The sequence below is a fragment of the Mycteria americana genome, chromosome 1 (genome assembly GCF_035582795.1).
Source record: "Mycteria americana isolate JAX WOST 10 ecotype Jacksonville Zoo and Gardens chromosome 1, USCA_MyAme_1.0, whole genome shotgun sequence".
In the NCBI taxonomy this organism is placed as follows: Eukaryota; Metazoa; Chordata; class Aves; order Ciconiiformes; family Ciconiidae; genus Mycteria; species Mycteria americana.
Window position 1 is genome coordinate 110,166,986 of NC_134365.1, and position 23,723 is coordinate 110,190,708.

The 23,723-nt window shown below is 39.1% G+C and overlaps 1 protein-coding gene across 8 annotated transcripts in view; it reads right to left on the reverse strand.

Annotated features, from left to right (window-relative positions):
* Positions 1 to 7,956: 7,956 nt before the first annotated feature.
* ROBO2 (roundabout guidance receptor 2) overlaps positions 7,957 to 23,723 on the reverse strand; it is a 540,145-nt gene continuing 524,378 nt past the window's right edge. For 2 of the 8 annotated variants that reach the window (XM_075516579.1, XM_075516554.1), the window contains exons 26-28: positions 16,558 to 16,818; positions 11,884 to 12,084; positions 7,957 to 10,847 (exon numbers count right to left, since the gene is read on the reverse strand). In XM_075516579.1, coding sequence (XP_075372694.1) covers positions 10,846 to 10,847; positions 11,884 to 12,084; positions 16,558 to 16,818 — 464 coding nt within the window. In that variant the 3' untranslated portion in view covers positions 7,957 to 10,845. The remainder of the gene's footprint in view (positions 10,848 to 11,883; positions 12,085 to 16,557; positions 16,819 to 23,723) is intronic. The other 6 variants (XM_075516543.1, XM_075516570.1, XM_075516590.1 and 3 more) reach the window with 4 other exon arrangements.

Below are 23,723 nucleotides of genomic sequence, written 5' to 3' on the forward strand. Positions count from 1 at the left end.
TTTTTGTTTTTTTTTTTTCCAATGCAGCCATCCAGGAGTGCTTTATCAGCAGGGCTATGCTGATAATTGGCTACACCTCAAGTAAGAGGAACCTGAGTCTATTGCGGGGGGGGGAGAAGGCAAAAAAATGAGGAGGAACAGAGACAAAAAAATATGCTATTAGCGTTTCCTCAATATCACAGAATCCACTAGCAGGTCAAAGTTGTAATAATTTCATTTCAGAATAATAAAATCAATGCTGAAGAATGATGAAACAACAGCTACCATGGCTGCTTCAGGTGTTATGATACCATTATAGCACAATAGCCTTATTATTCACTGTAGTTCTTCCTAGCATGTCTTGACCACCTGTGACAAGTGTTTCTGAATCTGTGCACAGTCAAAACCTCAAATTAAATCTGACAAACACAGAAAGTGTTTTGAGCTAACTTGTCCTCCCTTCGCAGTTGCTCATTACGGAGTGACCTACTCTTTTCGTGTCCTACACGACTCACATCCCTGCAGATTGTGTTTCTTGAAAGCTGATAGTTACAAGCACTGACATTTGCCAGGTTTTATATACCAGGGAATTAAAATAAGAAGAATCTAACAAACAAAGACATTGTAAATAACATGAGAGACCCTTACTAAACCTGCACACTGTATGAATGCAGAGGAAAATTAAGTTACTCTACTTTCAGAGGCTCTTTGTGGTGCTCAATTCCCATTGTATGAGTGTTATTAGAAGTGCAAGCACATAACTGCAGATATAATGTCAAAGTCATCCACATTATAACAAGGCTTCAGATGCTCCATAATGAAGACTTCATCAGAGAGTGAAAATTATTGGCTCCCCTGTTGATGACTTTTACAAAAATCTTAAAAGTAGCAAGTTTGCCAGCTGGATTAATCTTCCTGTGCACAGTCATTTATGAAGCTTTGAAATTTTAACCATTGGCAACAATGCTATAGTTGAAAAAACTCCAAGAATATCAGTTCGATGACAAACAATGGTCTGCTAAATAGAGACATGCTGTCCTGACAGCTCTGCTTCAGCTATATGGTATGATATGTGCCAGCAAAAGCAGAGAAGACATTTTGTAGCATCATAAAACTGCTTCCAGAAATGAGCACCCTGCAGCTATTAGAAAGTGCGTGAGAATCACCAAATGTCAGCCTCATGCTCAACAACATTCAACTTACTTAATAAATGGATTTAAGAAAGTGAACAGCACAAGATGCTTCAGAACGCCCTTAAGACTACCATGATAACACTGAGTGCTTGAGAAAAAAAAAAGCAACTGTTCACCATAAAAAAAAAAGGGAGAATTTTGTGTCTCATTTTTGTTCCCTGGGACCAATTAAGAGCATTCTGTCATTATTATTGTCAGCACTAGGAACAGTGTACGAATGATAATTTACTGACACATCCTAATACTGATAGTCAGAGGCCTGCACTGAGGACAGCCCCACATTGTTCTGACAGTTAACATAGTTTTTTTTCTGAAATTTTCTTTTCTGAGACAGGTATTTACATTTATCCAAATGTAAAGAAAAAAAATGGACAGCGGGCAAAAAGAGTATTTCTGTGTAGCAGATCCACAACGTGCTACAGAACTGGCTGGAAAAAAATAGAAGAATTCTTTTTTGTCCTGAAAACTGTTGTTGAAATACTGTATGTCTTCTTATTCTCCCCCCCTTTCCTTTTCTTCTGCTTGCCCTCCAGTCCCATGGCTGCTCGCTGGTGTGGCCGGTGAGGCGAGTGTGACCGGTGAGGGGAGAGGTGCCAGGGATGTCAGCAGGCACAAAGACATCCCTGCACCAAACATTTCCTGGCTTATGCCAAACAGAGACCAAAGTAGAGGAAACCTCAAGCACTCACTAAAGGACACTGAGTTTACCTGGCTTTTACTAGCTTTTTTTTTTTTTTTTTTTTTTTTTTGCAACATGCTGCTACTGCTAGAAAGGCGTGTAAGATTTACTTTTCCCACAAAAGTCCATATATTGGTCCAAGCAGGAGTTTCTGATCAGAGTAACTCAGTTCCAAAGTGAAGTTTCTTCACCCAGACAGCTCTACCAGGAATATTATAAAATGCCGTAATTCTATGATCCAATTAATTAAAGGAAAAGTAGCTGTACAAGTACTGAAAGGTTTTACCCTCAGCTAAAGTACAAGGTGAGTCTCAGAGGTCTAGTACTTTTACCATTAGTTTCCAATTAACTAATTGACATCAGGTTCTACGGAAAGCATGCCTCCTAAGTCCCTCAATGAAATCAGAAGTGTAACATATCAGCAACCAAAAACTGTAATTGCTATCTGTTCTCTTTCATGGGCCTGCATGAGACAGTAAAGAAAACGGAAATATGGAAAGGGCTGTTCTTTGAATATTCTTAGTTAGCAATAAGTGCTTGTGAAAACACTTAGGATTTGGGTAACTCCCAAAAAAGATCCAAAAGCACATATGGACTATGATAGAAGGGAATTCAAATCCCCATGTTTGGAAACAGGTTTTTATGTACACAAACATTCATGTACAGAAAATCAGAATATGTTTGAATGTCCCAGGGCTGTAAAGTACACAGAATAGAAAGGCAGTCCTTCGACAGGCAAAAATCTGCTACTACACTACAGAGATTACCCTGGAAACTAATACTTCATCTCGACTAAAGAAAAAGCTAAAATTTTACCACTGATTTCACCAGACCCAAGATTTACTCGCAGGTTGTCACTATTCAGAGTTACTTACTATTTCAGATGTTTAAAGGTACATTCTTGTGCTGCTATTAATATGTGCACATTGACGCAGTGAATCACGTATGGCACAGTAGACATGGGCTGCGACACATGGCCGTAATCCTTCTGCAACTGTGGTCATTCACCCCGAGTTTCTCAGGCTCTGCGTACAGGGCTGAAACACTCAAATCGAGACTCATCAATGGCTTTCCCTTACTTAGAAATGCTCTAAAGGCACCCAATGACCCAGTTTAAACTTAAACCTCATATTCCACATAGATCAAACATCAAAGTGAACTAGTATAAGTCTCTACGTGTGACGCATCTAAGACAGCTTTCTGGGCAAAGAAGGACAAAAATAGAAAAGCCTCATTATATGCCTAACAACAAGGTAGATACTATGTACATGAAGCTTATGCCTGATGGGGAAAAAAGAAGAGAAGGAAGAAGGGAGTGGGTAGGCTGAAGCTAATTTGAAGCCTGTGACACCAGAGTAAATGCAAAAGGTTTGTTTATCAGACTCCGCAATTCACTGGGAGACTGGGGGACTGGGGAAGGAACGGCAGAGAGCGATTTATTTTGAATACAAACTGGATCGGGTGCCTGTCATTTTAAGACTGGGAGCAGGGGAGACAGGTCTGCAGTAGCTCAGGAGGAGAAAGTGTTTCAAGCAATTGGTGATTAATTGTGCTCTGCTATGCCACATCTCTTTCTATTAAACCTTAGAGAGCCAACTCTGTTTCCTAATTGTTTTTGTGTTTCTCAGTCTTCCTTTTGTCTTGCATAGGAGCAGGCAATTTCTATGCCATCAATATCTCATTAAGGGGCTTGGGATGTGAAATGCCTTGTTTTGTTTTTAATTTTGTTTTCCAGGCTTTTTGCTACATTTTATGACATGGCATTTTTTGTTTGCTTGTTGCGGTCCATTTATTCTCTGGCATTCCCTTTCCCCAGGTTATAGTCTTATTTGTTTCTTTGCCCGTTGGCACTCGAGGTGTATGTAAATTACTGTTACATGCTTCACCATCACTACCTATTGCTCTTCATTTTCCCTAATGACATCCTCATCTGAATGCTAGTGGCCTGCTCAGGTTGTACATGTGTAGAAAACAACTTCAACTCATCTGTGAGGCCTTTTTTCTTCTCTCTTTCCTGTTGCCGTCTGCCTCAGACTTGCATTCATGAGGTAAGGAATACAGCTGCATGCTTTCTGCCTAGGGCAAAATCCTGCTGCCACTAGTGCAAGTAGCAGCTTAGAGGAAAAAGGAAGGGCATTCACACAAATAGCTAATCAAAGGGGTTTTAATGATAGTCATTAGGAAAGAAATTCATTAACAAGCCAGCACATGAACATTCCCTGAAGGGAGAGTGATGTTATTGGTCACATCAAAGTCCCCACCTGACTAACACCTTTATTGCTGTTAATAGTAAGGCCAAGTTAGCAGCAAAATCAGTCGCATTCAGTTCCTGCTAAGGAAAAAGTCAGCAAAGCGTGATCATTGGAAATGGATCAATTCCATTTTACTAACAAGAATGGCTTTCCAGCTTTTCGCAGGGATGTGTAGTTTAGCACTCACCACTGATGCTTTTGAATTCATACAATTTTGTGTTTCTTACCCTTCATTCTCTCCCCTGCTCTTTCTCTCTCTACTTCTCTTTGGATGCCTCTGACTATGTCCACATTGGTGCCCACGATAGTCGTGCACGCGCCCTCCCTACGCCCCAGTCCCACTGCACCACAAACCTCAGACGGATGGATGCCAGTGCCCCTTTTCGAGTAGACGTCTGCAGAAGGCAACCTCATTGCAAGGCGCAGCGGGAAGCCATGCTAAACTGCAGGCAGGTCATTCACCCGGGCAAGGCCCCGATCCAGGCACACCAGAGCTTACAGCTACTACTCAGGGTAGACACAGCCTCTGCGCATCAGAGTCATTTCCAACTTGCAGGCATACAACTGCCTTTTTTTATGCTCACGCCATTACTTACCTATAAAAGGGGCTCTGCTTTTCTGCCAACTCATTCCTAGAGATTAGTATTGGTATCTTGGGATGCTCATTTGCTCTGTAAAAATTAAGTTTTTAAATAGACTGAACCAGAAATCTCACTTTTATTGCACTGCCCTGATACAGCAGAGCTCAGTTGTTAGAACAAATTGGAGCGAGCAGCTTCCTGGTTGTTATACCCACATAATTACTACAGGCTGATACATGAAACCGTGCTTGACTCTTATGCTTAGAGGCGAGATCTCCATTTTGCAAGGACAGAGTAAGTTCTATTATGCATTTTACTGCCAAAGGAGGTCAATTAAGTTTAATTGGTTCTAATTAGCACTTGCTCAAGCTGCTATATTCTTTACCTGCATCCGAGTGGCTCTCCAAGTGCTGCACAATGGATTCCTGCTTTTGAACACAAACGAGAATTACTAATGGCATCCTTGAAGGCAAAAGATGCACTGATCAGCATAAATGGGGAACAAATATCAGCACAAATAGTAGCAGGCCTTTTTAGAAGAAAAACACAAACATTTCATCCCCATCTGGCTTTGATCAATTGAACTGAATGCAACTGTGCACCTTGTTGTTGAAAGTAACAACACGGAAAGTACACAAATGTAATTATTGTCTACCATAACTTCTTTACAGCTGAAAGATAAGTACTGGAGAATGGGAGGGGTGGAGGCAAAGTGTAGCAGCTCTGAAAAAAATAAATAGATCATTTCAATGGTAGCTAAGACAAAATATCAAGAAAAGGAAAAAAAAAATCCCCAAACATGTATATCTGAAATGCTTTGTTTTCTAGGATTTTTGAGGATTTTTTTAAAAGGTTTGTGTTTAAGTGACAGGTTTGGTGTTTTTTTGAGTTTGGTTGTTTTTTTTTTTTTCTCCATTCTGCTGCAGAGAGAGGAACGACCACACTTGCCTAAATGTCAGCGTAAGCCATTTCAGTCTTCAGGATGTGGTGAGAAGCCAGCATTGAACTCAGGATGGTCTAAGACATACTGAATGAGGAGTCACATGCCAGAAGAGATGCTGCAATGCTAAGGTGCGCTCTAGGAACTTGTTTTCTGCTGGGATCTTCCTGGATGTAGCTACACAGTTAACTAAAGGCAGGCTAGAGACCAATCTAGTCCTCGTGCCAACACTAAAGCTCACAGCTAGCTCTCCCCAAATCCCTGGTCCGCATTCACAGCACGTAGGCATGGCCCTACATCTTCTCTAGGTCCCATGAGATGTCTCTAAGTCGTACCTGTTATTTTGGATGGAGGAGCGGTTGGCAGGGCAAGAGGTCGGTCTGAAACAGAAGCAGGGAACGAGCTAGAAACAGCAGAGCAGATGTCTGGGACCACTGCTCTACTGTGTTTCTTGGTCCCCTCTTAACTAATAGGGCATATATCCAGCCACTCAATGCATGCAGAGCATTACATGCCCCCCAGCACCACCACACCTCTTGCACGCCCCATGCCAGGCACCCCAGATCCGGGAGACAGCAGCAGCACTGAGTACACAGACCATAACAGGACAGCACTGAGACAAGGACTGGGGAGGGTGGTCCCAAAACGTGAGACTCGCCTGACTAAGTAGTCCCAATGTGAACCACCACAATGCCTAACCCATCGGAGATGTTCCCTGCCTTGAAAAACTCCATCCTCGTTGAAGTACCCTGCCTCTACATACATGATGCCTGACAAGGTGCCTAGCGAAGGCATCCACTGAAACCCGCTGAGCCTGAAGCCACCTGTGCTTCCCGGCTGGAGACTGCTGGGGAGCGAGCAGCCAGGGCTGGGGGCTCATACACCCTCAGCATGCTCCAGTCCCGCTGGCTTGGATTAACCACACATTTAAAGTACCAGATTTAGTGTCCTGAGGATCTAGGCCTCCTATGGACTTTGGATAATTTGTTTTGGTATGGAAACCAAAAGCAATGAAGCTTGTATGTATTATCAAAACTTCAGAATTACGTGTGAAACTCTAGTGGACTTGGCTGATTCTAAGGCAATGTATGTGTTCCTTTTTTTAGTGTTACCCTTTGCCATCTTTGCTGCTGTTTGAATGTACCTCCTAAATGAATTGTCCATTGCCCACATGGTTTTAAAATATAATTTATTTTTAGCTAATGTGTTCCCGATAGACGGAACAAAACGTGTTAAAAAAATAAAAATGAAATTAAAAAATCCTCCCCTCAGCAAACAAGTTCCCCCCAATCTTTATAAAAGAAGGCCAACTTTTTTCCTTCTAGTTCCCCTGCTAAATTTCCACAAGGCCATTAATCATAAAAAACCCAAAGTCCATAAATTGTAGAAAAGCCAAAGGAGCTGCCTATATTTTTTAAAAAAAGAAAAAGTTCCTGCCAGAATCTCCCCCAACCCGATTACCTTTCCTCTGTCAGTTGTGAGGACTCTTTCTCAGCCTTAGTACACACCTTTTCTCCTGGCTGGCAACGTACAGGCTGAGGCAAGCATAAGCCACCATATTATTATTTCAAACAGTCATGTCTTCCTTTTGCACTGGTGTATAGTTAAATCAATATATTTAAAACACTCCATGGTCCTTTTCTTTTGTACTTTTCCCAAGGAATGGCGTTTCTGTTGTATTTCAAGTGACAACCAAAAGTTACTCAAAAGGTTTACTGACTTGGATAAGGACTTGAGAAATAATAAATAACAAAAAAGAAATGTCTGTTGTTTGCATCACTGAAATGGCTGCCCATACAGCACTACACCACTGAAGCACATGTAACAATTTATTATTTGGTCCTTCAGCCCTCCAGTATTTAAAATTGAGCATATAGTCAATGCAAAGATTGAGAAAAATTCACCTAGCATCTATCTATTCGTTCTGGGGATATTCTGTACTGGGTTGGCAGTAGCTCCATCAGTACAAACCCCCAAGTCCAAGGGTTCAGACCCACTGAACACAGGTTTTACATGTCCATTACTTTATGGGCTTTAAGCAAGGTAAGCTGTGCACTTGTGGTCCTTACTGTACATTGAGATAGTATGTCTACAAACGGAGGATGTATCACTAGAATAGCTGTATCAGTGTAATTACATTGGTACAACTATTCCCAATATAGACAGGACCTTAAACAGAAATCCCTATGACAGGCAACGTTTACCACTGGCCTATTTATGAGACAGCTGTTAGCTTAGTTCAAAAATCAGCGTATAAAATGTTCCTTGTTACTGTAAGTGGACAGTGATGATTATAGCTCAGTCTATGTTATTATTGCCTCATTTTCCCAGTTTGAGTTTTCACATATTGACTCCTTACTCAAGGTCTTTTAACATAGATTTGAAATGTGAATATGTTTTATTTTTTCCCCAGTAAATATACAATACACACTTCAACAGTACTATTAACCAACTTTTTATGCCAATTAAACTTTGCTGCACTAACAATACCAATGAAACACATTAAGAGGTCATACTTTTTCGTGAACAAACTGTAGCCAATAAACAGTTTCTTAAAAAAACAAATTAAAAAACAATTCTAAGTGCTGCCACAACATCCCTTTTCTTTAAACACATTATTCACAATAAATGTTTTCAATTTTTTTAAAAAAAGAAGAATACTTCTTTTAAAAGAGTAAATTAAACGGCATTTTAAAAAATATGTACTGTGGTTCATTGGAAGTACACTGTATAGAAAAGAGAGAGAGAAAAAAAAAGAAGAGACATCACCTGTAAGATAATGGAGACACTTTGCGATACACAACACCACCTTATGTAATATTGTAAGCAAATTATTAATGAACAAAAATGTACAGAAGCAGATGGACAAGTTAGTGAATATCATGGTACTGCACAGCTTTAATACTGACACACATTTACTTTCCAGTGGAAGAGATAAAACACATATTTGAAAGTAATTGGGATGGCTTTATCAACGTCTAATGATACTGAATTTTGAATAGAATATAGTGAGTAAGGTGTTCCACCAAAGCTCAGCACAAGCTTTCGAATTAAAAAAAAAAAATCTACCAGTGACTGACTTAAACATTTTCCAAAGAATTAAATTTGAATTGTACCCTGAATAGTCTTCTCTTCATATGATAATACCAAAATAAAAACCATACATATGTAAATATGATGCCTTCTTTATCTTGCTTGAACATTTTTGCACATTTTTAAGTAATGATTTTAACTATAATGGTTTAACAAGCAGGAAAATTACATATATTCATTGGTCACATATATAAATAAATGCATACATTTTTTTCTCAACTTTTTGGTTTGTAACCTGCTAAATAACAGTCTTGACCTTAAGGAAGTTAACTAGCATTTTTTAAATATTCAATAGTGCTGAGTTATAGTTGATGGCTGTAGTGTTTTATCTTATCATGGAACAAGTTAATGAAATGAAAAGCAACACATACTTAGCATTGTAATTTACTTTTCTAAAATTCTGCCATTACTAAAAGTGTTCTTAATACTGGTGAGCTCCAAGGCAATATATAAAACAACATAGACTGGTTATATGAAAAGTGTATTCAAATGGAAACTTGTGTTCATGGTCAGATAACTAACAGAAATAAGCTGTAGGATGCAATATTTAAATTAAGCATCAAATGAGTGGGCTATCCACTTACGATATTCTAAGAAAAGTTTGACAATTTACTCATTGAGATTTGAGAGGTACAGAAGATTTGGGCAAAGTCATGAAAACTAATGAAGAGACAGAATTCTGTCATTAATGTCCACTTACAGAGTTTGGTTTATTCAAAAAGTGTATAAACATGCGTTATTTCCTCATCATAGTACGGTTTGAAGCCACTCACTAAAACACAGGTCAAAGATTTTCTTTGCTTATATCCAACTTTTTGGATGTATTGTATTGCCAGAAATGTACTTAATGCAAGCCGAAAATAATTTGACCGTTGCTTTCCTTCCAAACACTAAGCATTTTACTACAGATTTAGTGGATCCAGCTTCAGCTCTCACAGACTTCAGGTAACAGAACATAAAGGTTTGTTTAGACTGCATCAAACCAATTAATGTCATGAATTTCAGTGGTGCAGCTCTACCCTCTATTGTACTGTACATGTATTGGAGAGATGAAATACGATACTCTGACATTTCAACTTTTTGGAAGCAGCCTGAATATGTCTTAACAATAAATTGCATCCTTAACTACTTAGTAGGTATTCCTTGAATTTGTATTGTTTGTTTCTCCTGGGAAATCTCTGTCTTGCATTTTGGGTTGGAGAAATTAATGGTAATAATTCTTTTAAAACTGCAATATAAAAACAGCTTTAGTGAAACACCTTAAGTTCTTCTGTTTGTAGCAAGGTTTCTTTTTCTTTCCCTTTACTTAGTGGCATGGGATGGCTAAAAACAGATACTAAGGGCATCATTCTAGTGAAAGGGTCTAGGCCATCTCATGCTACCTTTAATTTTCATATTCACTCTTTAATCTCACACTTCCAACTTCTGACCCCTTCTTAAATAGGAAGAGCAACTATGTTGCTTGCTTTTAAAAGATTTAAATCTGTCTCTAATGTCTTCACTGACATCAGTTTTGCCTGTCACTTTCTCATTTCTACACCCCAATGGAAAACCACCTAACATACTCCTTTACATCCAGCATTATCCAAAGTAGCTTACAGTACGTAAACCTTCACACATTCAGTCTCTTTTTTTCTTCATGTCATGAGGAGTAGAGTTTTGTGCTTATCACCAAATAAAATTGCAGTGCAAACTTTAAACATAAAAGTTACACAATTAAAAGTTAATATATGGCACCACAGCCTATTAATTCACATATAGTACAACAGACCAATAAAAACAGACATGAATATGAACATAGCTAAAAAGAAGGTGAGCTTGCATAGCAATGCAAAAAAGAAATTATATACAGAAGGAAATCCTTTTCATCCTGGAGGGTGATTTTTTTTTCTTTCTTTTTTATATACTCCTGACAAGGAATAGTTTAAGGTGGATGGTGTATTAAAGAGAAGAACACAAGTAAAGTATCTGTGGGATATGTGTGGCTGTGTGTCTTTACATTGCATTTACAGTTCTTTTAATAGTACATAAATAAAGAAAATGTTCATTGCACTGTTTAGTGTCATCACTTCCATGAGTTCAGACCTGATGGTCCATCAGAGCAGCTTGCAATGTGTCTTCTCAACTACTCTATAGAGAGAAACAAAGAGAGAGAAAGAGGTTGTAGTAAGGAGAAAAAACACAAAACAAAGCCTATGGCAATATTACTGCAGCACAGGATGAATATTCAATAGGTTGGGAGAAAGGAGTTAATTGCTTCTAAGTTGAAAAGTGATGGATGCTAAAATTCAGCACTTACCAACATCATAATCTGAGATAGCACATTTCAGTGTTTGTGGATCACCATTAGCTCTCTTACAAGCTATTGGGCGGTAACTGTTGGACCGTACTGAGGATTTGACTGCAGCAAACAGGAGGCAGACCTGCCAGCAGCTACCTTGCTTTTGCTAGTAAACATACCAGTATGCCTGAGCTAGCTGGGATGTTGATGTACTACTTCAAACAACAGAGTCAAACCTTTTGGCATCTAGTACTACCATCACGTACACAGCATTAACATGGTTTCATACAAGGTTTAACAGATATGGAGTGATAACAGAAAAAAGTTTGGAAAATAACTACCCTGGCCTGGGAAATTAAGGAAAGAGTTGGGATATACAACTGAAAAACCGGGCTACACAGTTGAAAAAAAAGGACCTTTATCTAAGGTCAAAAAGAGCAGAATACTGCTCATCAAGCAACAGAAAGGAGAAGGCATCAGAAGCTTGCCATCATGCCCAACAAATTCAGCACCCTTTTCTTCACTCCTCTGAGAAAAGCCGTCAATGGCATTTCCAAGACAAGCACACTACACTTTGCCAAGAAAATTCTAAATTACTAGACTTTTGTTTCAATTTTCCCAGTGTTTAACTAGCATTACACACTGAAAGATGTACTATGTAGGTAACATTGGCACGGCTTACACAGATTTGAACTGGTCCAAACCAAAGAACAGAAGAACTTCATTTGTTTGTCATCACAGGCAAAACACCTCAGAAGGCAAAAAGATCTCGGTAAAATCTAATCTGATTATCACACTCAAATTCCTCCTCTCTTCACACCAGATTTATCATTTTTCTCTTTTTGTCTATTTGAGAGTTTGAACTGTAGCTAGAGATAAACTTACATAATTCACCAGTAAACTGTCCTTGACTGTTTGATCCCACATAGCCTACATCGAGAAGGTCACTGGCATTGCGTTGGTGACCTCCTCGCAAGACTTCACCTTTTCTAGGTCCGGTCGATCCTTTAGAAGAAGCTGTTCCTGAAGAGCTGTGGCCACCAGGGGATGGGAAGTTGGGTTTACTATATGGTACGAGTGCCTCTTCTAGAAAAGCAAAACAAAACAAAATAAATACCAAATAAATTCCTATAGATAGGAATAATTGAGCTATTCTTATATGGACATCATATTCATTCCTGCCCTCAGATATCTGTCTTTTGTCTTTATAGCATGGCAATTTTTCCTAAGAAAATACACAATTCAGTGTTGTATCCCACAGACAAAGAAACCAGCATGAATTTAATCTTGCTTTCATGTAAACTCATAAGTTAGTTTGTATTAATTATAAAAAGTCTAGATTCATTATGAAGTAATAGATCATGAATCATAGATACCTTAATAAGAATAGATGCACATACAATTTCCAAAACAATGCAGCTATGATTAGATTTTTGCTTCAAGCCTACATGAATGTGCTTTTTCCTTTTCTTTAGCTTAAATTATGGTAACATTACCTCAATCAATTTAGATAAAGAACTACAATATCAGCTAATTTAATTAGCTCCCAGCAGCTCAGTAATTTCTAACAATGCAAAGTACACTGAAGATTTTTTTAGATGGTTGTGAATTACATTGGAAAATATTATATTATACATAATATGAGTAGTTGTAATATTTGGGGTGAGTAAATCTTCCTGCAGCTTGTTTCACGTTCCATTATGAGCAAAAGGCTTACTTTTGCTCACTTGGTCTCTTCCTTTGTGAAGACCTGTAATAATGAACTGCTTGTGAGAGCAGGATTAATACCAATAAAGCATAGGTCTGTACGTCTTCATATAGCATGAAGTAAAACAACACACCACATCTGATTAGAGTTTCCAGGAGATATTGTTGTAATAATCCTAACCTAAGAAGCAAAACAGCAGCACTGATTTAACACTGCAATAGAAGTACTATTTTATTTCTTTGCTGTGTATGATCCACTTTTGCTGTCTCAGAACCTGAAGGAAGAGACCTTGCTAAATATAGTTCAATTCAAGAAAGAATATGAGTATATACGCTTAACATCAAACACAGGAATTGCCCCATCTGAAATCAGTGGGATATCTCCTGCTTGAATCTTACATTTCTTAAAGTGAATCTGGGCTAAAAGGGCTTTTTTTTTTTTATTTTGCTTTTCCCATTGTCTTCACTCTTAAACAATCTGATGAGGAGAAACAGACTTTCTTTGACAGAGGGCAGGAACAGAGAAGGAAAAGTAGGTGGGGATGGTTGGAAAGAAAGAGGAGATAAAAATGCTTTTATTCACAATCTTAAGCCTTTGCAAAGGCTGCAGCAGAGGCACAATTATCTTAGGGAAATGCTAAATGAGAGCAAATTTGTGGAAGAATCCTAGGATTTCATTCTTTGTGCCTACTGCCAGAAGTGAGTAGGACACGGGAATTCCCCATGTGATCTGCTATTGAACAGAACCCGTTTGTAAGGTAAATCTGTTGCAGAAGAGGGCAGGCAGCTGACTTCTTTCTCTGCCAAAGTATCTCCCTCTGGCCCTGCCCGAGGGACCAGAATATTTGCGCAGCAGGACGTAAGGACATTATCAGTGTTTTCTGCTATGACCGTGTGCTGTCCTTGCTGAAATATAAAGAAATGCTTAAAAGACGTAGTAAAATGGCATTTAACAGCCATAGCCTCCTAAATTATGTTACCTGCTCTTTATATATCAAGCCCTAACAATAGAATCAGATGCAAACCTGGTTTCTAAAGGCTGGCTAAAATATGGAACAGCTTGCATTAAGGCAGCAATAAAGCAAGCAGCATAAATCAGTTTAGCAGAAAGCTGGATACATTTTTAAAGGATGGAAAGAAAAGTCACTAGCATTGCAAAAGAGTTTGAAGATGACATATATGGTCAATTGATTTGTTTTCTAGTTTGTGGACTCAGGATAAGGCCTCCTTCGGGTTCAATGAAATATTGAGAAAAAACGACCATGAATAAATATAAAGTGCATTATCATTATAGAGCATATGGTGTGTTAAATTATCTGTTGTGCCCTCAGAAATAAATGCAATCCATAAAATAAGCAATTGTGACATAAAATAAAGGCTAAGTTTTTCACAACATTCTAGCACACGAAAGGTAGTTGTCTCAAGTCCTTAGAATGGGCTCACATTTATTAAACACTCAAAACAGTGCCCCATGCCCCAGGCCTGCAAAGAATATGGGGAGGCTTTGCTGATGCCTTTCTCTTTGAAATACTGAGCTTTTAGTGTGAAGATGTAATTCTAGCCCCTGTGAAATCAGGATATGTGTGTGTAACGATGTTTCTATACCCCATAAGATAACCAAAAGGCTTTTAATATTATCAAAACTATTGTAACTTGATCTAGCACTACCTTCTTTAGAGGCATAGCTGAGAATGTCATATTTGATGTGCTGTAACTACAGTTCCACAATGAAGCCACTGGCAGGAACTCAGTGATCTTGTTTATCAAGTTTATCAAGAAAGCAACCAGTGGAAACACAGTTCCCAGAATTAGGTGTTTTTATTCTATTCAACTTCAAACCAAAGGTCTTGCTTTCAAAATTTCACTCACAGCTTGGTAATGTCTGAATAAATCCCCCTAAGCAGCAAAATAGTTATTTCCTGGAAGCTGATAGCTAATAACAACTCCTATATTGAAAACTAGGACAGAAGATTTCCAGAGATCTTTGTCATTAATAAAGGAAAAGGGAAGAAGCACAATTAATATTATTAAAACCCCCAAATTCAGTAATATAAACAAGCATCACACACAAGAGTAGCCTTTTTTAAATCTACTAGAGAAAAGAATATAGAGCAAGAAAGCTGTAGTGCAAGATGCAGAGAATACAGACAGACAGACATGAAGCTCTGGCCCACCATGTGCACAAACTCCTCCCACCAGGGTAAAACCATAATATCTCCTAGAGGAATCCTTTGTCACGCATAAAGAATATGCAATTGCTCTGGTCATCCTGAATTTGACAAGAACAAGGTACCTGTTATCACTCTAGCCCTAAATTCCATGCTCGTGTAGGGCACTGGAAGTGTCAAGATCAAGTTCTTTTTATTTAAGGACAGATAAATGCAAGTCCTGCAGGATGGGAATTTTACCACTGTATACTCTCTGTATCACAGAATAACTGACAACTTTTATTTGTACACTTATAAAGCAGAGGAAAAGGAGGGGAGTTCTTGCTAACCAGGTCAGAGAAGCATCCTTAATAATAATCTACAAAGAAATGAGATGTATAAAGTATATTCAGGATATTGTATATGTGTTTGTACACCTTGTATACTGTAATTAAAATTGCCATTCCACCAAATAACATTAATTTCACACTATTTTTAAACTGCGACTTCACATCATCATTTCACAACATGAACAGCCACTCACTTGTTTATGCAGATGAAAGATTAGGGGGTTTTAACGGTACCATTATTGTTACATTTTAAAATATGGATTGTACTTAAAATATTTACATTTTAAATATGGGTAGCAATATTTCCAGGAGGACTTTATTCAGTAAATCCTACCCCCATGACAGATTTGCCTGCATACTACTATTTTCTTTTAGACTGTCATTGATATTAGTGTGCTAGATTAACAAGGAGCATTAATAGTAGAATAAAATCAAGAAAAAGATGGATAATATGAGTACCTCTGGTGTTACTGTGGGAGCTACATACATACCTGAAGAAACAGTGTAGCCCTACAGAAAGCTCCACGTACAGTATACATTTTTTTTCTTTTAATCTTCTTAATTGTCCTCTTGTATCACTCTAATCAGCACTGGGATAACATGTGATTAGTGGGTTAAAGAAAATACCCTAGTAGGGGGACCTGAAACAGCAGCTTTTACTTGAGGTCAGGCTGACAGAAGGAATCTGTGAATATTGTAGAACTACACCTCCAGCTCAGCATCGCCTCCTGCGCACATTTCTACAGACTTGAAGTCCATTTAGGAGGTAAAGTCAGCACTCAGCAATGAATATAAAGGTGAAAACCTGCACTGTCATCTTGCTGGTCCTAAGAGACGAATGTTACTTTGTCATATCCTTGAATAAGGAGAAGACTGTTTTAAATACAGCTGGAAAGAATGTCAGTAGCTCAGAAGGATCAGTCTTCTTGCAGACATGCAAAAACAACTGCTGCCGATTTAGAAGCAGGTTGAAAGAACTAGAAAATATGGCCCTATATGTATAAATAAATACATCTAACAGAAAATACTCCAAAAATCTGTTTCTCCTTCCCTGCCTGCCTGAAACTGTTCCCTTTTTTTCCACTGCTGGGCTTGACAACATTATTAATTGCCGAAACACTGTAAAGAATGCACCGAGTTAGGTGCTAATGAGATTTCATTGTTGCAGGAGGGAAAATACTTGGATCACACGGTCTCATTTCACTTTGCTTTTCTTATTTTCCAGCCTGAGCCTCACCAGTGCTGGCACAGAGGGGCGTGAGGTGATCCTAGACTCCTGCCAGATACAGAAACCCTCAGCTGAGAAGTGTCAAGAAGCCGTCTGCATTGCCTCGGCTGGTGCAGCACACACACACCTGATCCGAAGGCTTGTTTGTGTTGGGCTTTCCTGAAATCCTCTTGGCGGTCTGTAGAGCTTATCCACTCCTGGGTTTGCCGCTGCCACTCTAGTGACGTCCTAGCTTGCCGGTCCAGGGAGCTCTTTGTTTCATCTATGTTCGGTGCATGCTGCCTCTCAAGAGAGCTTCCTTTCCTCTCTGCCGAGCCTCCGCGCTGGCCGGGGACTATTTGCTGCCTTAAACCCTGACCAGGGGGCGGGTCGGGTGGTGGTGGAAGATCTAAAAAATGTGAATAAGATTTAGATGAACTACTATTTTATTTGAAACAGAAGGTCTATTTGATGCTGAAAAGAAAAGTCCCTTGCAAATGGCACGAGTCACTTCATTTGCTGATTTTAAAAGGAGGAAATTTCATGTTAATCAGAAATGTGTTTTTACCTTCCGCTAGTTTTTTACTCGGGTTACTGTGTTGCTAGCTCTTTCTAACTTCCATAAAAATCAATAGACTGTGAGCCCTGACTTACATTTCTAAGCATGGGATTTATTTTCTGTGGGGTATACTCCATCTGGCTCTTTCAGTAACAGCAAGCAATTAAGAAAGGCTATGAAAAACTGATATGTGCCAGTTGACAGAGTAATTTCCCCCCATCATATTGGGCCTTGTTTCATCACCCCCATTTTTGGGCTTCACTTTCAGCTTGTGGCTTAAAATCTAAATATACAACTTTATCAAAATGCATAAAATTCCACAAAATTTGAGGGAAAAACTATTCATAAAACCTACTGTCATTGAAAAAGCATCAACACATCTGTGAAAAATGCACATTTAAATGGAACCACCAAACAACAGGTGAGCATTTTATTTAAGCACTCTTTGAAAGTTCAGCCAAGAGCTAGAGTCTTCACAGATAATAGGATGGCCACTCTTAAGTTTAGCGGTCTTGCAAATATAACCAATTAAAATACAGTTTCAGCTGAACACTGAAAGACGCTTGCCTGGTCTCTAACAACTCTTGTTCTTTTCAAGTTCATGACTTGGACTACTAAGATGCTTGTAGAATTGAAGATTGAGTTTCTAATCACATTTGTGGAGGCAAAATACATTTTGTTTATTAGTCCTTGACCCAAGGTAATTCTCGAATCTGGATAATTATAATTCTAAATGTAAGATTTTCCTGTAAACTATATGACAGACTTATAATAGTCCAGGAAAGCCTCAGATTGTTAAAAAAAAAAAAATCAGAAAAGGGAATTGCCTTCAGTACTGTAATGAAAACCCTCACATATAGGATACCTGTTTTATATGAAGAACACTTGTTGATAATTCTGATTTTGAGCAATGCATAGCCCAAATAAATCTTTGCAGCCCCACCAAATTCACTAAACCTATGTTAGTTTACACTAGATATGGGTCTGTCCTGCTTTCTAGACTTTTGTACCTTTCAGTGTTGTCAAGGTTTGTCAAGGAATAGAACTTGGCTCAATAAAAGGCATGGAAAAGTACACCTTTGTTTTGCCTGCAGGGAAGTCTGACGTTTATAACCCTAGTGAAACTGAAATTAATTTTATAAATTGGTGAGGAGGCCTTTGGAGTAAATTTATTTCAAAGACTGTAATCCAGTTTTATATAAAGCTACACAGAATTTTTTTCATGTCCTTGCTGTTAGACGTGATACTTTTATCTCATATACAGGGCAGAAATGCTTCCAAAGTTGCTGAGATGTCATTCCAGTCAACATTGTCTCTTACAGATAAATGAGGACGTGTGGGTTATTTGTGTCTACAAGGGAAAGAAGTTGTATCTTATGTTGCTCCTGTACCTCTGTTCACAGCTGAAGTGCTCTACCCCAGATTAAGATATCTATCTTCTGGCTAGAACAGCCTTATAATAATCTGTCAGCGAGCTTGGTGTATGCTTTATGTTCAGCACTAATTTATTTGAGAAATTTTTAGTTATGAATATAGATGTGACCTTTCGTGACAATGACTATACTTGAGTTACTGTAGGTGGAAGCAGGAGGGTATGGGAGCTTGCCAATGTTAAAATTGCTTTATAGTGTTGGCTTCCAAAATGGCATTTCTTATAATTGATTTCATTGTGATCATAACCAGTTAATGTACAGAACCACAACACTGGCATCTGCTTATGCAATCTGAAATAGAGATTATTGAAGATGTGATTTATAAGCACTTTATGGAGATGCATTGAATCCAATAAACAGTCATAACATGACATCTGACAATGCAATTTTCCAAGATAAAAACTTTACTGTTCAATATAAACAAAAATTTTAAGTAGTATCATAGCACAAAAAAAAAAAGTTGAAATCACTGCAGTATTAAACTTCTTAACATACAGTACCATTCTTTAGAAATTGCCGTCTAAAAGTTGTTATTAATTCGATAATGAGAAGGAAAGAAGGTTTGTACTTAAACCATATTGCATGTTCTACAGCTAGCTGCAGCTCCTGGAATTACTGTGGACTTATGCTGTGGATCTACTGTTAACCTGATTCTTGCTTTTATCCATCTGCAAAATGGGCATAATGATTGCCTGATGCATAGAAGTGAAATGAAAAACCATGTTTGTAAAGTTCTTTGGGTGTTTTAGACCTGTGGGTGAGTTGAAATGAAAAATAAAATTTAGCTTCTGATGAAGCTTCACACAATTCTAGAAGAATTACAGGTACTACGGAATTAATGCAAGCTGGCTCCAGCCTGAGTACAGACTTACTGAACTGTGTTAGACATGTCTGAGAAGATCTGTAAGAACAGTTACTAATTCTAGCCAACCATCACCTGACTAAACCATTTGCTTTTCCACCTTCTTACTCAGGTTGATTGTCACAGTAACACCTACCTTCCCTTTTTAATAAAAGAAGCTGGAAGAGAGCTTCCTTTGGAAATGTGGCTTTTTATTTGCTCTACAACTTAAATCCTGTAGTGCAAATCTTCTGCCTTAGGTAAATTACTAAATATACTCTGTTATCTTGCCTGGGCATACATAAAGACCCCATGTATCTGGAGTCACGAGTTTCCTCCTCCACTGCCACAGAGAACAGTCTTGCCTCTCCTCTCCTCTCCTCTCCTCTCCTCTCCTCTCCTCTCCTCTCCTCTCCTCTCCTCTCCTCTCCTCTCCTCTCCTCTCCTCTCCTCTCCTCTCCTCTCCTCTCCTCTCCTCTCCTCTTCTCTCCTCTCCTCTCCTCCCCTCTCCTCTCCTCTCCTCCCCTCTCCTCTCCTCTCCTCCCCTCTCCTCTCCTCTCCTCTCCTCTCCTCTCCTCTCCTCTCCTCTCCTCTCCTCTCCTCTCCTCTCCTCTCCTCTCCTCTCCTCTCCCAACCAAACACGTTCATATGTGACTGTGCACGTGTCTCCATGCACACTTGCTAGTATGCATGTACATGATGGTTAAAGGTTGGCATTTTGGCTGCTAGTAGAGGAGTAACAGAGATCAGACAAGTTAGTAGTCTCAGTCCCTAACAGGCAGACTTATTACCACACAGAGGCAAGCCAACTCATTCCATCATGTCAATCACTTCTGAGAAATTTTAAATCTAGGAATTTAGGGACTTCAGCAAGATTTTCCGTGAGGATAACCAGAGTGGTATCACTGATTACCACTGTACTTCCATCTAAATGACATTTATCTTCCAGGTGCCAGGTAAAACACCCACATTGAGCTAGTAACTTAGTAGGCCAGTGGGATGTCATCCAGACTACCGCTTGCAGCCTCTAATGGCACAATTATCAAACTTGCAAGGCAATTTATAAGTGCATTGGTGGGAAGGTGATGGTTTTATTGATTTAGTAATGGAGGGATTGTGATTGAGAAGCTGTAGGACATCAGAGTGCCTGATAAGAGGCAGATGGATGTTTGGCCTGGGATTACTCCAGCCCTCCTTTAGAAGGCAGAGTATTGGCCAAATGATTCAAGCACCAGTCAAGCTTTGGCACAGCCTCTCATTATTAACTGGAAAAAGCAGCAAGTTACAGAACCAACAAGTATAAGGACATCCCTTTTTCTGAGGGGTGATAATTACTGTGACATTTAATAAGCTTCCGAACCACTTTCTAGCATCAGAAGGTAAGCATCTTCTCTACAGTGATCTACCTCAGCAAAAATTGATTTGTAATACACAATAGCAAGTCAGTAGCAAAGCTAATAGAAATCCTAAGTTCCAGTCCTCCTTTCTAACCCCTAACTATATTTCCCTTCTGCCTCCATGCTGGGTTTTTTAAACATCACGCTCAACTTCAGGAAGAGGTTAAGGAGGAGCTTTTAACTTCAGTCATGCAGTTACCATGCCACCACCTATATGACAGATTCCACTTTTTGTAATTCATTAATACATTGTTTCCAAGAAAGCAAATTATTCCTTGAGCACTAGAACTAAAAACCTCCTATTTGTTTTTTATGGTGGACTGTGAGCTCAGAATGTAAGTTTTTCATCATTTGAGGGATTCATAAGGTATTCTTCCTCTGTGGATTTGCTGTTGTCTCTGTGGTCTTCTAGGATGGGGAAGTTAAAACCCAAGTCGTACAGGAAGACAAATATGAAGATTCAGTCTAGAGTCAGTCTCTACAGTATTCTGACCTGTGACTGAAGAAAATGAAGCAGCAGGCTTTTAGGGGATTTGTGTGGATTGCTGTCAAAAGCAAACATGAAGTTGTACCCTCATGTGCTTACATAGTCAGGGATCAGTGTGCTACGTGTTCAATATCACAGTTCCTTCAGTCTTTTGCACCATCCCACGTGGTTACAGTTAACAAGGGGGAAGTGCTGGGGAAGTGTACTGGAAAGGGCAGAGAAAGGACGTGGCTGGAGCTTACTTGGTCAACAAAAATTTAAAATGACAGATATCCGGTATGTGATGAGACTTAAACACAGGATGCTAGGACTCATCCAGCTTGGGAATTTGAAGACAACTGACAAAGCAAGTATGTTCTCATATGACAAATCCAAGAGGAAGCAGTTGTAAGGGAATGGATTGGAGACATCTCAAAACCAGGAGGAAAATGTATAGTGATGCTTCCCACTGAAATCAGGATGGCCCAGGGTTGAACAGACTGGCCTGGATTATGGCTCAGAATTGCTGGATCTATCCCAGGTTCTCCTACCTGCTTTTTCTAACTGTAGCTTAAGCATAGTGGTATTGTCTCTCTTTGTAAAGTTCATTTCAACATTCCACACAAAGCATCCAGTTACCATTTTAAATTTCTGTATACCAGAGGTTCCTAAATTCAGTTTGTTTACGTACACACAGGTGGCAGCAGCAATCTTTAGCTTCCTTAATTGACTAACGTTCCTTTTCAAATTTAGCTATGACTCAGACTTGCCGTTACATTTTAATGACTCATATTCAGTAAGAGTTGAAGTGGAAAAACTGTACAATTTGTGTGTGTTTGTTTGTTCCTGTGGTAAGAGCGGATGGGAAAGGATCCTCTGTTACTCCAGGACATTATATATTTTTGGAACATATAGTAAGCATTTTAACTAGGTTTGTAACAGACTAATGTTAAGCTAACAGTGTCCAAAAGCTGTTAAGGTTACTGCCTGTGTCTGAGAGGTGGATTGTTGAAGGAAATGGTATATCATTGGTATTCTGACTTACATATATGAAAGAAACTCCAATAAGATTAGTATTTTATAAAGAATAAATAAAACACAATAGAAGATTCCTCTTTTCTTAAATAAATCTTAAAATCTGATCTCTTTCACTAATTTAAATCAATGCCAGATTTTATGATGAAGTCATTCCCCAAGGACTCACACTTCCATCTGTCTCACGACCTGAACTGGATTCCCATTAATTTTCTGGTACCCACATTATTGTTAAACATTTCTATAGCAATAGTACTCAAAAGCAGAAGGATTAAGGTCCCACCATACTGAGTGCAGTACAAATTCACACGTACACAGAATTTGTGGTCCAAAAGGCTCATAGTTCAGGGTCACAGGATATGCCACGCGAAAGGGTTGACTTGATGTATGCACAAAAAAAGTATTGACAGCATTGCAAACGACCCACAATTTCCAGTTACTATTCTCATAGACACATCTGTTTAATGGATCTGTGTAGCAGGGAGGCCTCTGGAATATATCCAGAAGGGGAAGGCATTCATGTTTAAACCAATTCAGATCCATATGAATGGAGTCTAAGCTACTTTAAGCTGTTTTCCCAAATAATATGGTAGTGAGGATGAGCCATAGAGCATGAGATGTAATGATAACTAACACCTTCGGTGAATACTTTCACTTCTGGAACCTGTTCTCCACCTTTGTGGTCTGACAAACAAGGAAACTGTCAGAGCATAGTGCAAAACTGTGTCTGTACACATGATAACATGACTGAGAGGAGAGCTCTGGTGGTTTTAGTGGCCACAGTCCACCTTGCAAGCTGTTATATAGTTTATACATGTACCTAGAGTAACAAATAGCACATTATAAGATATTCTATGATGCTATGATTCTCAAGTAATTTTTGCTAGAATATGGAGGATGTTTATACTAAAATCTAAAGTAATTTTTTTTATTTTTACACCTTCCCCATACACTGGAAGATTTGTCAAGATGTACTTAAGATTAGGAGATAGACTCACTGGCATCACACCCACTCCTGTGGTCCAGATAGTGTTATGAGGGCCACTGAGACAGGTAGGACAGTCTAGCTCTCAGAATTTCCCCACTTTGAACACTTCAAGTGAGGACAGCATGAGGAAAGTGATCATGTCTCCATCTGCATGGCATTACAGATATCCTTAGTCGTTCCTTTAATGCTGTTTTTCCATTTGCCTGCTTCTCCTCTCTGATTATTTCAACACATACAGGGGCCAGGCCAGAGATCAGAAGAAATGAAGGCGAGGTAGCCAGCCGGCCACCTTCCTATCCAGTCCTCCTCAAGGAGTAAGAGACAGCAATTGCATCTTTTGCTAAACTCAAGAGGGGGGAGAGAAAGATAATGGAAGACTGATCCTAGTCACTAGAAGAGTAGAACAGACATGCCTGAAATTTCCAGATGGGAAGCAGTGGTCAGAGAGAAGTGGAGATGTCAAATTGGGAAACAAAGTCACTGAGGTCAGTGGATGTCAGGAATGAAGCAGCACGGACAAGACATGAGACAGAATCATGAGAAAAGCGTGGCACGTATTGCTATAGCTGTTGGGTGGCTGTCAAAAACAGCACAA